Source organism: Trametes versicolor (genome assembly GCF_000271585.1).
Source record: "Trametes versicolor FP-101664 SS1 unplaced genomic scaffold TRAVEscaffold_3, whole genome shotgun sequence".
Lineage (NCBI taxonomy): Eukaryota > Fungi > Basidiomycota > Agaricomycetes > Polyporales > Polyporaceae > Trametes > Trametes versicolor.
In genome coordinates this window covers 3314530-3329294 of record NW_007360323.1, presented here as the reverse complement: position 1 = coordinate 3329294, position 14765 = coordinate 3314530, and the positions used below count along the sequence as shown (strand labels likewise).

The 14765-nt window shown below is 55.2% G+C and overlaps 5 protein-coding genes across 5 annotated transcripts; 2 read left to right on the top strand and 3 right to left on the bottom strand.

The window, feature by feature from the left end:
* Window positions 1–172: 172 nt before the first annotated feature.
* On the bottom strand, window positions 173–5194 carry TRAVEDRAFT_35616 (uncharacterized protein; the record flags this gene model as incomplete). Its single annotated transcript, XM_008036755.1, has 22 exons — window positions 173–453; window positions 511–645; window positions 719–952; window positions 1018–1103; window positions 1159–1603; window positions 1669–1742; window positions 1801–2348; window positions 2406–2467; window positions 2536–2692; window positions 2745–3076; window positions 3130–3240; window positions 3297–3562; window positions 3612–3661; window positions 3715–3741; window positions 3801–4247; window positions 4298–4375; window positions 4429–4457; window positions 4508–4585; window positions 4645–4709; window positions 4767–4881; window positions 4934–5131; window positions 5191–5194. The coding sequence occupies 22 exons, from the start codon at window positions 5192–5194 to the stop codon at window positions 173–175; spliced, it is 3822 nt and encodes a 1273-aa protein (XP_008034946.1).
* A 1036-nt stretch (window positions 5195–6230) lies between these two features.
* Window positions 6231–7289, top strand: TRAVEDRAFT_45080 (uncharacterized protein; the record flags this gene model as incomplete). Its single annotated transcript, XM_008036926.1, has 1 exon — window positions 6231–7289. The coding sequence occupies one exon, from the start codon at window positions 6231–6233 to the stop codon at window positions 7287–7289; it is 1059 nt and encodes a 352-aa protein (XP_008035117.1).
* A 171-nt stretch (window positions 7290–7460) lies between these two features.
* On the bottom strand, window positions 7461–8830 carry TRAVEDRAFT_45079 (uncharacterized protein; the record flags this gene model as incomplete). Its single annotated transcript, XM_008036925.1, has 7 exons — window positions 7461–7482; window positions 7538–7857; window positions 7909–8094; window positions 8155–8355; window positions 8415–8485; window positions 8555–8644; window positions 8698–8830. The coding sequence occupies 7 exons, from the start codon at window positions 8828–8830 to the stop codon at window positions 7461–7463; spliced, it is 1023 nt and encodes a 340-aa protein (XP_008035116.1).
* Window positions 8831–9446: 616 nt separating this feature from the next.
* TRAVEDRAFT_45078 (uncharacterized protein) lies at window positions 9447–10494 on the bottom strand (the record flags this gene model as incomplete). The annotated part of the gene is made up of 6 exons (XM_008036924.1): window positions 9447–9596; window positions 9648–9833; window positions 9891–10091; window positions 10147–10199; window positions 10280–10369; window positions 10422–10494. The coding sequence occupies 6 exons, from the start codon at window positions 10492–10494 to the stop codon at window positions 9447–9449; spliced, it is 753 nt and encodes a 250-aa protein (XP_008035115.1).
* A 1621-nt stretch (window positions 10495–12115) lies between these two features.
* On the top strand, window positions 12116–14451 carry TRAVEDRAFT_164116 (MFS polyamine transporter). Its single transcript, XM_008037703.1, has 12 exons — window positions 12116–12292; window positions 12344–12516; window positions 12573–12656; window positions 12720–12811; window positions 12864–13010; window positions 13062–13125; window positions 13182–13296; window positions 13350–13462; window positions 13516–13707; window positions 13769–13954; window positions 14010–14148; window positions 14198–14451. Exons 1-12 carry the CDS (start codon window positions 12135–12137, stop codon window positions 14259–14261), a joined length of 1527 nt encoding a protein of 508 aa, XP_008035894.1. The 5' UTR covers window positions 12116–12134; the 3' UTR covers window positions 14262–14451.
* The last annotated feature ends 314 nt before the right edge of the window (window positions 14452–14765 follow it).

Genomic DNA, 14765 nt, shown 5'->3' with positions numbered 1-14765 from the left:
AAGAGCCCGACTCATCCACAGTCAACTCCATCGCGGGTCCTGAGTGTAGCGGCAGATTGGTCCAAGAGTAGCGAGTACGGTGAGTACGTCGTAACAATACAAGAAATACAACGATAATACGTCCGAATACATAAGTACGAAAACACATCAGCAGCTGCTACAACTATCAACTTCAGGTTTCACGAATCGCCGCAGACGTGAGGATCACTTCCTGAAGCTTCCCAACCATCGAGAGTAACGCAGCTATGGTCTCTTCCATCTTCTCAATCCGTCTCGAGATATCCTCGTTGGTCACTGTGCTGACTACTTCGCCCGATCCTTCAGGAGGGGCGACCTCTGGCTCCGGCACGGGTGGACTTGCAGCGGATTTGTGGATCACGGCGAGGTTATGCATGTGTCGGTGCTCGCCCGGGAACGGCTTCGTGAATGCGCAATCGGGGCAGAGCAGGTAATCTACAACGGAATGCAGGAGTCAGCAAGTCAGTGCTCATAAACCAATACCGAACGTACCCGATCCGTCGTGACTCGCGGCGTATTGACAGGTTAGGCACCTGTACACCAGTCCCTCAGGAATCAATCGTTGACATGAGCCGCGACAGTGATGTCCAGTGGTGTCTTCTGCAGGAGGAGGGGTCACCGGGATTCCTGTTGCGGTAGGATCGTCAATGATGTTCCGTTGATATACAACACTCAACCCAACTCGAGGATCGTGACATACCTTCGGTTGTAGTAGCATCCGATTCGTCCTGGTCCTCTTGTAGGGCCGTGGTATCGGGAGCAGGGCGGTCTTCAAGTTTCCAGGGATCAGCATCGCCAGTAAGCTTCTTGAGAAGAGCCATAGCGCGTGTGATCACGATATTGGGTGTCGGATATTGACGCAGGACAAAGCGATGCCTGCCGCCGTGATGTTCCTGCCAATGCGCGTGGTAGCACCCGCTGCAGTAGTCGAAATCTGATACAACAAGCCACAGGGGAGTCAGAGGCTGGGCGCTCAGGGGACACATCTGGTGAGCGTACCGGGGCAGTCGATGCAGGTGTAGAGGTCCCCGCGCACCGATACTCTTTCATTACCGTTCAACGCGCACTCGTCACAGAAGTTTCGGCTGTGATAGGAGTGTTTAGTATCTGTAATATTCAACGACCGTTACAGTGACCTACTGTAGGCGCACAAGTCCATCTCGCATCCGAAGGATGAGATGACTCCGAGAGGTGGCGAAGTCAGCTGCCATACTCGGGAGAGAGGCGAAGTCCTTCAGTACAGCGTTGAGTGACTCTAGTTGCTCAGCGCCCATGGCCTCTTCGTCCACGTCAGCCTGCAGACAGTGTTCCCGGTACGCGACGAGAGCGTGCACGACATGCTGGACGATGTCGTCGGGCTCAGACAAGCAGTGCACGATGAGAGGGTCGAGTTCCGTGAGCTTTTCGTGCGTGTCGTCGAGGGGCGTTAACCTGAGGCTTCCGAGGACAGAATCGATGTCGTCAATGGAGATCTCCTGCTCGATTCGCAGGAAGCGATGTGCCGCCGTATGATGGCCTGCGACGGCGTTGGGATGCATGAGAGGCGGAGGGACCTTGCCATAACAATTTGAGCAGTAGTCGAAATCTGACCCGTTGAATGTCAGTCAGAAGATCGTGAACTCAAATGTACCTTAGTAGCGATGTGCGTACCTGCGCAATCAATGCATTTGAAACGTGGACCGACAATGGGATAGGTCACACATCCATCGCATTGACTTCCGGTGCTGGAAAGACAACTAAGAACCCGAGCCGATGAGCGGTGAACGATGATCGAAAACGTACTGCTGATTTACTGTGGGCGCTGGTGCCTGCGACTCGCTTGGGGGCTCTGGCTGCGTGGGTGTATCGACGGAGGCGTCTGGCTGCGTGAATATATCGACGGAGGGCTCTGGCGTTGTAAGCGTGTCGATGGCGGCCTCTGATTGCGTAGGTGTCTCTACGGCGGCCTCCAGCTGTGTAAGCGTGTCGACGGCGGCCTCTAGCTGTGTAGGCGTGTCGACGCGGGCCTCTGGCTGTGTAGGTGTAGACGCGTCCACAGGCTCGTCCACAACGGAGGAGGCCATCCTTATCCCGTAACGCTTCCGATACATCGCCACGGTTTCGTACCCTACGTCTACCTCTCCAGGAGAAGCAGATGCAGCGCGAACCAAATCCCGTGTGGAGATGTGTGCCGCAGTGACGGACGGCGCGTCCAGCGGGAATTCGGGGTCGTACTCTTGGAGCGCCCATGAGACCCACTGCTCAGACCTCCATGGGAGACACCACTGGTCGATCAGCCTGTATTTCTCTTCCTCGTCTGTGGAAGAGAGAAGGGCGTTCACGTCTTGGAACTAGTGCAGCGTCAGGCCAGGTCGTTGGGAAGATGGGTGTATTGTCTGTGCACGCACCATGCCGTTCGCGACGTACTGAATCTTCCTATCCACGTCGTATTGCAACTTCTTGAAGTTCTCTATTGCAAACCGATTCTGCGTTAGTAGGCTATCCTTCCGCGCCGATGGGGCAAAGTATCAGACGTACCACGAAGGTGTACTACCCGATTGATCAGCAAATCAGTTATGCAGTCGATTGTATGCGCGGCTTTCTCCAAGGCGTTCTCCTCAAGGACGTATTCCCTCGCCAAGGACAAGATCGTGAAGTGACGTTGCATGACGAGGAACAGCACAGGAAGCATTCGCTGAGACAGCGCATCAGTCGACTCGCCAAGAAGCTTCTGCAGAGACACTCACCTCTTCGATGCGTCCAACCGTCCCGGGGCCGCCACGCACGCTGAGGTCCATCATCGTCCGTATGTCCTCCTCCTCCAGCTCGTAGTTGAGCATCCCAAGGACCTGTTTGACGCCCTGCTCCTGCTTCGCCATCACTATATGCGTCACCTTCAGCAGCTGCTGATCATCCAAGTCGGGCTCGCCGAGCCTCCGTAGGAACGCTGTGACCCAGTGCAGAAGGCCCATGTATGCCGCGACGGTTCCGCTATTCTCCTTCGCGCACTCGAGCGCCACGAAGCGCTCGATCATATACTCGATTCGTATACGATAGAGATGGGCGGCCACGAGCCAGCCTGCATGACTATATGTGAGTAGTGTGTCGTGAAAGATCGCGCTGCTGGCTTACCGTGCGCGCTGTACACGATCCACTGCATGAGCGTGATGTCCTCGGGCTTCGCGTTCGTGAACTCATTAACCTCCTTGATCTTGATGAGGCCGTTCATGTCGTCATCCAAGACTAACACGTCTGTGAGCACGAATCGTTTTGACCATAATCTAGTCCGCTTTGCCCACCTTCCATGAACGTCGAGAGGGTGCGATAATTGAAGTAGTTCAGGCACCAGGCATCTTGTGCCGCCGCGGCAGGAGTAGTGCACCCCTCGAACTCGTCATGATCCTGATCATCCGTACCTGCGTCGGACGGGGTGGGAGAAGACGTGCGGGGAATGTCGAGTGTGATGAGGGGTGAAGGCGGGATTGGGCTGAAAAGCGGCTTCTCCGGGATCAGGGTCATTGTTCGGCTGGGGGCGCGAGACTCGCGTTCCAGGTCGATGAAATAACTGATCGAGGCCATTAGGCTTGCCCGGCTCTCAGAAAGGGAAGACTCACTCGTAGAGGTTGAGAACGAAAGTATGTGAATCGATCGAACCACCCCATCCCTGGTAAACATCAGTCAGCTCCTCCGTCACGACAACGTGTGGATCCGACCAACCATTTCTTTCCACAGTTTCTTGATGTCCTACAGGCCAGTACAGGAGATCAGCAAGGGATTGGAACGACGAACACATATATGCATACCGGGTTCTCAATGCGCTCATACGGACGCGCACCAGCCAACTTCTTGATCAGCCGCATTGTATGACGTTCGCGCCTCGCCTTGTCTACCAAGTAGTCGATCTTCGACTCGAACCGCGCCAGGTTCCGCTCCAGGAGCTGTTCCACAGGAGTCCGTATCCGCCGAATTTCGGCCGCGCTAAGGTGCGTCCTCGGGCCAGTGTTGCTCGACTTCGGTCCGCGCTTGGTGGAGTCCTCATCATTCGGGATGAATACTGCGAGCTCATTGAGCTTTGACTCGCTCTGCAGGCATGCCTCGGGGCCGTCAAGACGCTTGACCTCATCCAGGGCTTTCTGCTCGTCTGCTACTGGATCGAAGAGTGCCTGGACGGCCTTCAGGTCGATCGCTATACTGGCAATCTGCGGTGCAAGGGACTGAGTCATAGACGCTACTAGCTGGTCTGCACGCGTCTGAGTGATGCTGTGAGCATAATCCGAAGTAGAAGATCGACTAGACGTACAGCAGTATACAGCGCCATGACCTCCAATATCTCCTTCTTGCGCTTCTCCACCATCTCGCCGCATTTAGTGACGGCTTCCTGTATCTAGATTAACCAATGATATTCCATTTCATAGAGACAATATAACTTGCCTTCCACCCCTTCTCCTTGAGAACGCGACCTGATCACGGAGATTAAATAGCACTCAAAGACTAATTCGGTAGAACCTACCTAGCCAATTCTCGCTGGCGTAGTTCTCCATAGCGTTACCCAGTCTCTTCACATCATTCTTGATGCTGTCGCAAAGCACTAGAGTGCGGCAGCACAGCTCTCAGTCAAGGACATGTCGCCGTTTCGGCTTGACGCACTTTCCAGCCGCCCAGGCAACATTTTCCCGCCGATACTTTGATCGTCCCGCTTGAAATCACGCAAGCTAATCAAAGATCGTCAACATGCTTGGATGTGTCTCATAAACATGCAGTAGACTTACCTAAAGAGGGAGCACAGCATGTCCGCCTGCATCAAACGCAGACCGGCGATCCTCTTGCGTATGCTCTCCTTCGTGGCGATCACCGTCTTCGTGAGGTCGACCGCTGCACGCACGGCTGAGTACAATTCCGTTAGTATGGCCCTTCGCATAGTAGTTCTTAGACGCACCCTCTAGCACAGGCCAGTATGTTGCCAGGACACCGAGAGCGGTGGAGACAAGGCCAAGCGCACTCTCGATGGTCACGTACGGGACCTTCGCCAGATCTTTGTCCTTCAGTTTCGCCATCGCGGCCCACGCATGGGCATATACATCATCGCCAAAGTCCGCCTCAGATACACTGTCCTTGACAGCGTTGTCGCGAGGACCTGTGCGATCATATGAGTTTAGCTGTACCGATCCAAGAAAGCTTGTAAGGTGCACGTACTCATTGTGGGGTAGCAGGAAGGGATGTGCTGTGTGCGGAGAAAGTGAAGACTGCTCTGATGCTGAGAACACCGCGTTCCGGAATATGTAGGACTAACGGCGTCAATTGTGGTTTTCTCTCTGTCCGCAGACAGATGGCCCTAAATGTAATGCTCCCATCGTCCGCTGGGTGTCAGCGCCGAGATCGTAACAAGGCGTCCAATTTCATATCGAAGGACATCCTTTGACACTGGTTGCGACGCGTCCTTGATGAGCCTAAAGCGAACGCGTTGCGCTATTGCAGCCGCGTGGAGTCAATGGTAAAATTGCAGGATCGCAGCCTAGCGTGTCACGTCCGCACACACCGTATCTTTTTACTTCCTTGATCCTTGTATACTTACAACACATCTCCTGATACGCTACGCGGAGCTCCCAAAGTTCGCAGTCAGTGGGACCTCGTGTCGTTGGGCTTACTAGCACATGTTCTTCGAGTCTCGCTAGCGTTAGATTGGTCAAGCTGTTCTATGGCCGAGGCAAGGTGATATGAAGTCGGAAGAGAGATTATAGGGTGCGAGATACACAGCCCGGGATGCTGATCAAGCGGGAGTTTATGGTAGTCGCGGCGAGAAGACTCGAGGGCTGTGTCGTCAGGAACTCGACCCGAGGCTGCCAGTGTCCCACGTGCGGCACTGCCACGCCTGTTCGTGAGAATTAGCCGCCGATCGTCGAGATTCGAACGACTGTGCGTTCCTCTCACTCCATACCGCCTCTCCTCCTCGAATTATGCGGACGAGCGACTTAATAGTGACTCCTAACTATGCAGATTGAACCAGCTAGCTATGTGTTGCTGAACGGGGGCGTCATAGCTGCTAGTTTCACTAACCTTGGCTCGCCTCCGAAATTTCACCATCTCCCGGGCCAGAATAGGCGGCTGACTTACAACACCGGGCTCTCTCAGGGCCTCGCCAGCCACTAGCTAGGTCATCCACAGACACACCGTCAGTCGGTCTTCCGACAGTGTATCATTGCTTTCGCTCCTCACATCAACCACAAACTACCCCAATGTCGCCAACTCAGTCCACCGATGGATACACCCGCAGCCTCTCGCACGCCGTCTTCTCTCGCATGGACCCAGGCAGGCCAGTTCTCAGACTTCTCGACCCAGCCACGAACGAGCTTTGTGACTATCGCCTCGTGAAGATTCCGCGGCGCACCACGACGTCCCCCGTCCCCACCCGTCCTACCCGAGACCAACCCGGCCTAGGAAGATGTCTAGGAGAAACGCTAGGCAGCGAAACCCCCGACCTCGGCTATGTGAATCAGTCTAGCCATTCCTCGGGCGGATCGCGGGACTGCGCCTCAGAGCTCTGGCATGGTCCTCCGTCGTTCGGCGCTAGGTTCAACTCTCCGCTCGCGCGCCTACCACCGTTCTCCGTCCGCTCTCGGGGCGATGGGACGCCCTCTCTATTCAACGACTCTCGTAACTCGGACGGGTCATCACCATCCCTAGGGCCTACCCCGATCAGAAAGCTCTTCCCTGGCGCTGCTCGGACTCGTCTAGATACCCCTGCAGAATCTCCCTGGGTTACCGGTGGTTCTACTGCATTCGCCGGCCTGGGCTTCTCTGAACTTCGCAAAGACGACGGAACCCCGTTTGACGGCCTCGGGAGCCTCCCTCGCCACACCTCCACCCCGCAATACAGCTACGCCTCTCCTACCGGAGTCGCCGATCAATCCTCCGACTCGCACCCTATAAACTACCTCCACTTCGTCCGTTCAAGAACGACCACGACCCCAGCCGCCGGCGGTGCACTCTCCCCTCCCCTGGCCCCCGCGCGTCATTCCGGGGGCGGACGAGCCCAGAGCGTGGCTGGAACGCGCCCCGTCCGACCGGACCAAGACGACGTCTTCCTCTCGCGCCCTATCCGCGTCCCCGGAAGCCTCGCGCGAGGCCTGTTCCGGCGCTCGTCGTCGTCGTGCGGCACCAAGGGCGCGCGGCGCGCTTCCGTCGCGGGCACCCCGAGCGTAGCCCGCCGCTCGTCCTGGAGCTGGATGACTGATCGTATCGAGACGGGTAGTACGAGGGGCGGCGGTGAGAGGAAGCCTGTGTGGAAGCCGTGAAGAGCAGAATGATCCTTGTACCATTCGTTGCATATCGCAGAGCATTGTAACTATAACAGGACAAACAGCAGGAAATGGCACCATACTGGGGTCGTTGTAATACATGCGTCCATGAGGGTTATCCCGCCAAGGACGAGTGCACCCCATGATCGCCCAAGCCATCCCTTGCTATCAGTCAGACTTGTGAAACTTTCTTCAAAGCCAAATGTCAATCATAGCGACCACACTCGCAGGGCATGGAAACTCACCCGTCCTCCACATAGTGCGGCAGGTCTTCCCCGTTCTCCATATAGCGCGGCGGGCCTTCTGACATCCTCGAGGGTTCCCGGCGCAGCGTCTGCCTGTTCAACCGTGTAGCCATCTCTTCCTCCTCGCCCGGCGCCATCGCCATCGACTGTACGGTAATGAATCTGGCGGGCCACATGACGACGTTTATGACGACAACAACAAGCAGGGGAACCGCGTCCAGCAGATAGAAGAACACGTCGGTGCTGAAGTGGCCGAGGAAGCCGAGCGACTCGTCGTCGCCGTCGATAGCAAACTGGGCGACGCGATATGTCGAGCGTGTCTGGGCATATGGTTAACAGTGAGGACATATGTGCGAAAGGAGTGAACGCACAAGGATAACAAGGCACGAGAGGATAAATCCCCAGACAAGGAAGACATCGTCAGAGTACCATGCCAAGCCCTTTCTCCGGGCCACCTTCCCCGGGGAAGCCTGCCACAGGCGGAGGAAGAATGACACGACGATTGAAGTGAAGAACAGAAACGCTATGAGCTGGAGCCCAAGGCCGCCCAACATACACTATTCGTCCGCACGTCAGCGGCGCTCTGGGTAGCGCATACGACCGCGAAACACACGCACCCATCGGCCAAGGTCGTGGAGGTCCTTCTTTCGCGCGATGGCGATACCCGTGCCTACAGCCTGCATGGCGAAGGCAAGGAAATCCGAGAGAAGGAAGATGCCGGCGAGTTTCCCGGCGTCGATGGCGAGGTGTTGCGATGCGTGAAGATGGCGCGCCAGGCGCACGAGAAGAATGTACTCGGCAGCAATGATTGCGCAAGGCTGCGGCACGGTTCAGCTTGCGTGCGCGAAATATACGGCTGGGCAAAGATCGGACATACCCCAAGGACCACGGCAAACAAGAAATGGGTGGAGAGGTTGTGCTGAATGCTCCCAACCCCAATGGCATATACTTTTGGTGAAAGTGACAGGGTCAGATGGGAGGAAGTTGAGGTGGGCGACTTAATGCTTGAAGACTTACCGAAGCAGCCGATCATCATAGGGAGCATCCATATCCCCCGCCAGCGGTAGATATTGTATGCCTGTGCCAGGGTACATGCAACGAAAAGGACTGGCGACAATCCGTAAGCTCGGCTCTCCCTCAAAGTAATTGACGCCACTTACGAACGAAGAGGGCTACAAGGGCCTTGGTGTGGGCCGGGGCTAAGGACTTCAAGCTCGGCAGGGAGTCAGACATGACAACTTGAGAGTACTGGGTGAACAGGATGAGTGCGACGGCACGAGCCTGAGTAGACATCCCTTATGTGAAGCCGCTAGACGCATTGTGTGGTTTCGGTCCGACATAGAGCTGCGAAGATGTTGCTGCGGAGCCTGCGTTATTAACGACCGTATCATGGTAGTATCATGGATAAGTTGGCGAAGTTGCAACTTCGCAGAGACTCAAGCGCTCATGGTCACCTCGATTTGTCCTCACTCGGTCCGAGATGCATCAGTAGTAGTGCAATATTCGTGCGCACGCGGCAAGGTTGAAGCGCAGGTCAGTCTGAATTCGGTAAGGCAATTGAAAGAAAGATAATAAGAGATGACGATGTATGTGTCCATGAGGGCGCTCCTGCCAGTGCACACTCGCCGGCGTCAGCACGCAAGTAGGAAGAGTGCCCGCACGATCAATGATCCCGGTCTGGGCGAACTATATGAAGATTCGACCTCACGCCCTTCCGTAACGCGATTGCATAGGAAGTCTGCTTAGAAGCTTAGTCACCGCTTTAGCTGTGGCATATGAAAACATACGTTGTCTGGGCGGAGTACTCGGGCACCCTCGTGTGTTCTCGGTGCAGCGCCTGCCTGTTCCGAATTGGCATATCTTCCTCCACAAGTGGTACCATCGACTCCGGAGTGATAGACCTCCCCGGCTAGAGAACGGTGCTCGTCGAGACAACGACCAGCATAGGCAGCGCGTCGAGCAGGTAGAAGAACGCATCCAAGCTGAGGCCGCCAAGGATTCCGAGTGACTGGTTGTCACCTTCGATGGCGAACTGGACGACACGGTAAACCGAGCGGACCTAGGGGTGTGGTTAGAAGCGACAACGAATGGGATAGAGGAGCAAGCGTACAATAATATCGAAACACGAGAGGGCGAGTCCCCAGATGAGGGAAACACCGTCATGGCGCCATGTCAAGCGTCGGTCCCGGGTGACCTTGTCTGGGGCGATCAGTCTGAGGCGGCGGATAAACATCACCACGATCCAACTAAAGAACAAAAACGATATGAGCTGGAGCGCGAGACCGCCCAACAGGAGCTATGTGTCCGCAGACGGTCAGCGGAACTTCAAGTAGCGCTCGCTGAAGAGACGTACCCATCGGCCGACTTGGTGGAGGCAATTGACTTGCGCAATCACGATACCCGTGCCCGCGCCCTGCATGGCGAAGGTTATGAAATCCGACGTGACGAATATGGCAGCGACTTTCCCGGCCCCGATGGCGACATGTTGTGGGGCCTGAAGATGGCGCGCTAGACGGCCGAGAATGACATATTCTGCAGCAATGAATGCGTAGGGCTGAGGTATTGTTCAGCATACATGGAATCTATAATCGATTGGGAATGGGACGTACCGAGAGCGTGGTGAATATGAAGTAGGCGGACAAGTTGGATGAGATCGTCCCCACTCCAATGGCATAAGGTTTCAGTCAATTTATTAGGGCCATAGAGCATGAAGTGGGGGTCAATTACTGTTCGAAGACTCACTAAAGCAGCCGATAGTCATCGCGAGCATCCATTTCCCCTTCCAGCGGTAGATGTTGTAAATCTGGGTCAGGCCACATGCGACAAATAAAACTAGTGATGGGCTGTAAGTTCTGTGAACCTGAGAATATATGACACTACTCACAAACAAAGATGAGCGAAAGGGCTTTCGAGTGTGTCGGGGTTGCGGACTCCGAGCTCGGCGTAGTGTCAGACATGACGAGGAGATGTTGGGTCACAAGACTGAGTGCGACAGCACAAAGTAGGTCCATCTCGCGGGATAGTCAGACCCATTTTGTGATTTCGGTCCGAAACAGAGTCGACAAAGGTGTCGCTGCGGTACAAACAACATGGTGGAGAAGTCGCAACTGCGCTGGAGGTCAAGCGTTGGCGCTCAAGCAGAGGTCACTCCGATTTGTCCGGATTCGGTCCGCAAGCTCTCATTGGCTGATCAAGCTAGCAGTGCACCGCATGCCCACGTGGCAACTATAATGGATTGAATGTGATTTTCAATTTGTTTCTTCCTGGCCACGACGTTCTACCCCGTTCTACCACTCACCAACTAGAGCAGAAGTTCGCAGTAATGTACCACGCAGGCCGAGTGATACGTCGTTGGGTGGCATATACATGTGAGCGTATCAAACTATGAATTATCTCAAGATGTACTCAAACAGATGTCTCGTTACTCCTGCGCAGGTATCGAGCTTTTTGCTGCCTGTACTGAGGATAGCACACAAAATTATCTATTCACTGTATACAGCTTGGCCACGAGGAACACGGTCGGAGACAAACGCGCGTCAGTGCATCGTGGTCGGTGCCAGCCGCCTAGCGGTAGGCTGCTCCGATGCTTCCTATCCCAATCATTTGAGAACCAGAAGCGCCGACTCAGCGCCGGCACTGACCTGAGCCTGATGTGGCCTCCCTCCGAGAAATTGAAGATAAGAATGCAGCGTACTCTAAATGACGTCGAGGATACTCATTCTGATGCGCTCTCAGATCTCCCAAGGAAGCAGAGGCGCACAAAGGGGCGACATTGACAAACCATGTTCGCTGCATACCCAGCGCTAAGCTCTCATTCCCGACGGTTCACGACGGTTCTCGAGCCTTTTTGATGTTCCCCCGCCTTCATGGGTCTATCATGCATGCAAGGTCGAGCGCAGTGCATTTGGTCCACGCTCGAGATCATTCTCGATTGATGGGATCGACTCATAGGTATGTTTGAAACAAATAAATAGCCTTGCCTCCATGGCTTCACGTTCGTCCTCCTGATCAGCTCGCGACGCGCGACGCGCCCTACGAGACAACCGCGAGATGGCATGTGGTGTCTCTTCGGGATGACACGGGCAGCGGCGGGAAGAACCGGGTGGGACGAGGGCTGAATTTTGAGTCGCAGAGTTACCCTCGCCGCAGGCTCAGGTAACCGGGATCTACACCAATCTGCTCTGGGTAGTTGAAGAACTACCACACGAAGGACTGCCTAGTATGTACCGCGGTCACTTGGCTATGGTGAGTGACATGTAGGCTTTCGGCCGAGCAACTGAGCGCCCTGACACCCACGCATAGACGCCGCTCCCAGCGCCCGCACGCCTCGCAGAGGCATCGGGGCTCTTCGGCTGAGACAAGTTGTACTTAAGCCGACGCTTGCCTGCAAGACATCCCTAGACGTGTACGTTCACACTCGGGTAGGTCGAGGCATCACGGTGCTTTCGGACAGCTCACAGCGCTGCGGGATTGGCGTATATAACGCGGTCGCCGCCATGACTTCGCACCCCGCCCAACTTCGATCTTTTCCCCCAGGAGCTCTCCCCGCGCTCTCCCTTCTCTCTCCCCGTTTCCCGACCGCGCTCGCCTAACCGCGATGGCTTCACCGTCTACAGGCAACCTAGATGAAGGCCAGGTACCCCAAGCGGAGGACGGCGCAGAAAAGACCGGCGATATCTCAACGAGTGGCTCAGAGGCGCCATCGGTGCTCATAGTCGACTGGGAGGGCCCCAACGATCCTGCCAACCCGAAAAAGTGAGTTACGACATCCTCATAACAACTTATTGACGATTGAACCTCTCGTAGCTGGAGCGCCGGGCAGAAATGGGCGATCACCTTAGTAGTCTCCTCTTACGCCTTCCTCAGTCCCCTGTCGTCGTCCATGATGGCACCCGCAGCCAACGATATCGCACACGATTTGGGCGAGACCAACAAGACAGTCATCGCCCTCTTCACGTCTATATATGTGGCGGCTTACGGTACGTCGCCTAACAATGTTAGGTTATTCTGCCTAAATGAGACCTTTCTCCGACAGCACTCGGTCCCCTGACCATGGGGCCGCTATGTGAACTGTACGGCCGAGCAAGAATCCTCCAGCTCTCAAACCTTTTCTACTTTGGTACGTCGCGTCGCTTGCATGCCCTTAGTAAAATAGCCTCAGCTAACGCGAACAATTTCAAAGCTTGGAACTTTGGTTGCGGCTTCGCAAGAAATCCCGCAGAGCTGATAGTATTCCGCTTCCTGTCGGGTTGGGGAGGGAGCGCCGCGCCGTCCGTATGTACACACCCCTCTTCAGTCCATCCGCTACTCATATATGCATCGTTAGATCGGCGGTGGTGTTCTGGGAGACGTTTGGAGCCCAGAGCAGCGCGGCCAAGCGATGACCATGTACACACTCGCACCCCTGCTTGGGCCGTGCATCGGTCCAATCTGCGGAGCATGGATAGCGGAGAGATCCAGCTGGCGTTGGGTGGTCAGTCTTCACTTTCACATCTTCACGCGCATCCCTTAACCAATGCTGTAGTTCTGGTCCACAAGCATCGCATGTGTCCTCGTGCAAGCGGTGGGATTGTTCTATCTCAAAGAAAGTACGTCTGCACCCCTCGACGACTGCGTATTTGTGTCTCATCGGATTTTTCCATAGCTTATGCACCAGTTCTACTCGAGAGGAAGGCGAAGCATATCAGGGAGGGAATGAGAGATGCCGAGAAGGGCCCCCCGCAGGAGGTGCGGACAATATTCGACAGCCCCGACAGAGAGTATGTCTTCCTCCCGCTCGCGTAGACAACATCGCTAAAGATCAACACTGTAGGTGGCACAACGTCGTGCGGAAGACACTCATCCGTCCTTTCGCGTTGTCAATCCAAGAGCCCATCATCCAAGTTTTCGCGGTCTACCTATCCTTTGTCTACGGCACCTTGTACAGTATGTAACCGCATTACACTCTGCATATATGCGCACTAAAACGTCTTTCACAGTCTTCCTTACCACGATACCCTCAATCTTCGAAGGTGTATACCGGGAGCCCGTCGGGATCGCTGGGCTCCACTACCTCGCGCTCGGCCTGGGCTCGGTAGTGGCGGCCCAATTGAGCGGAAGGCTAATCGACATGTCCTATAAGCGTCTCACTGCACACTACAACGGCGTCGGCAAACCGGAGTACCGTTTACGTACGTCGTCTCCTAATCTGACGTCGGATGAGCCTAGCCTAACACCTCAATGTGCTCGCAGCTGCCTTGGTTCCAGGATCGATTCTGCTACCCATCGGGCTGTTCATCACAGGCTGGACGGCGCGCGCGGACGTGCACTGGATTGCGCCGGACATCGGGATCGCTCTCGTCGGCGGTGGGACCATCTTCATCTTCCAAGGTATCATGACATACGTTCTTGACGCGTTCGCCGTCTACGCTGCATCAGGTAAGTCTTAGGTCTCTTGTTAGGGAACGCGTAGCTGACACCAGTGGGTTTCCAGCGCTCGCCGCGCTCGCATTCTTCCGCTCGATCGCCGGCTTCTGCTTCCCGCTCTTCGCGCCGGCGATGTACAGCGCGCTCGGATATGGGAAGGGCGACACAATCCTCGCGTGCTTCGCCATCGCTGTCGGCGTGCCTGCGTATGTTCACTCTTTGTGCGGGGACAGGCTGTTACTTATACCTCCGCAGGCCCTACCTCTTCTGGACCTACGGCGAGCGCATACGGAATGCGAGCCGTTATGCCAAGAAGTGAAACTTGTAATTATGTGTCGTGCCGCAGGCTACAATACCCAGATTGCGACGTGGAGATTGTCCAGGATAGATGTACATAGTCTGGTCAGGCGTAGCGCGTAGAAACGTACTTTCGTCAGTGGTCGAAGGCGCCAAAGCTTCATTAGCTCACTTTGCTGTTGGGGTATATCCATACAGGACTCGGGTCGGCCCAATGAATTACGCCCTGCTCAATCCTGTCAGTGCAAGCTTGATACTGGTCGGGAGCTGGATGTGTTTACAGGATGCGACGATGGCCAATTTGTGATGGAAGGTTTTTGGAAGCATAGCAGGTAGGCACTCTAATATCTGGGGAGAACGCTGATACCGCTGCAACACATGCATATCCGAAGTTTGGGGGTATGTGGAGGATCCGAGAACGCGTGTTTGACATCACAAAAACGGCGTCGAAGTTGTTAGAGTGATCATTATTCCCACCATTACAAGGTCTTATAACACTTTGTAAAGTCATCGTAATCTCGGCCTT

Coding starts and splice junctions, on each gene's coding strand:
- TRAVEDRAFT_164116 (XM_008037703.1), top strand. CDS start 12,135: ATGGCTTCACCGTCTACAGGCAACCTAGATGAAGGCCAGGTACCCCAA. Junction 13,708..13,768: donor CAAACCGGAGTACCGTTTAC/GTACGTCGTCTC, acceptor ATGTGCTCGCAG/CTGCCTTGGTTCCAGGATCG. Junction 13,955..14,009: donor CGCCGTCTACGCTGCATCAG/GTAAGTCTTAGG, acceptor GTGGGTTTCCAG/CGCTCGCCGCGCTCGCATTC.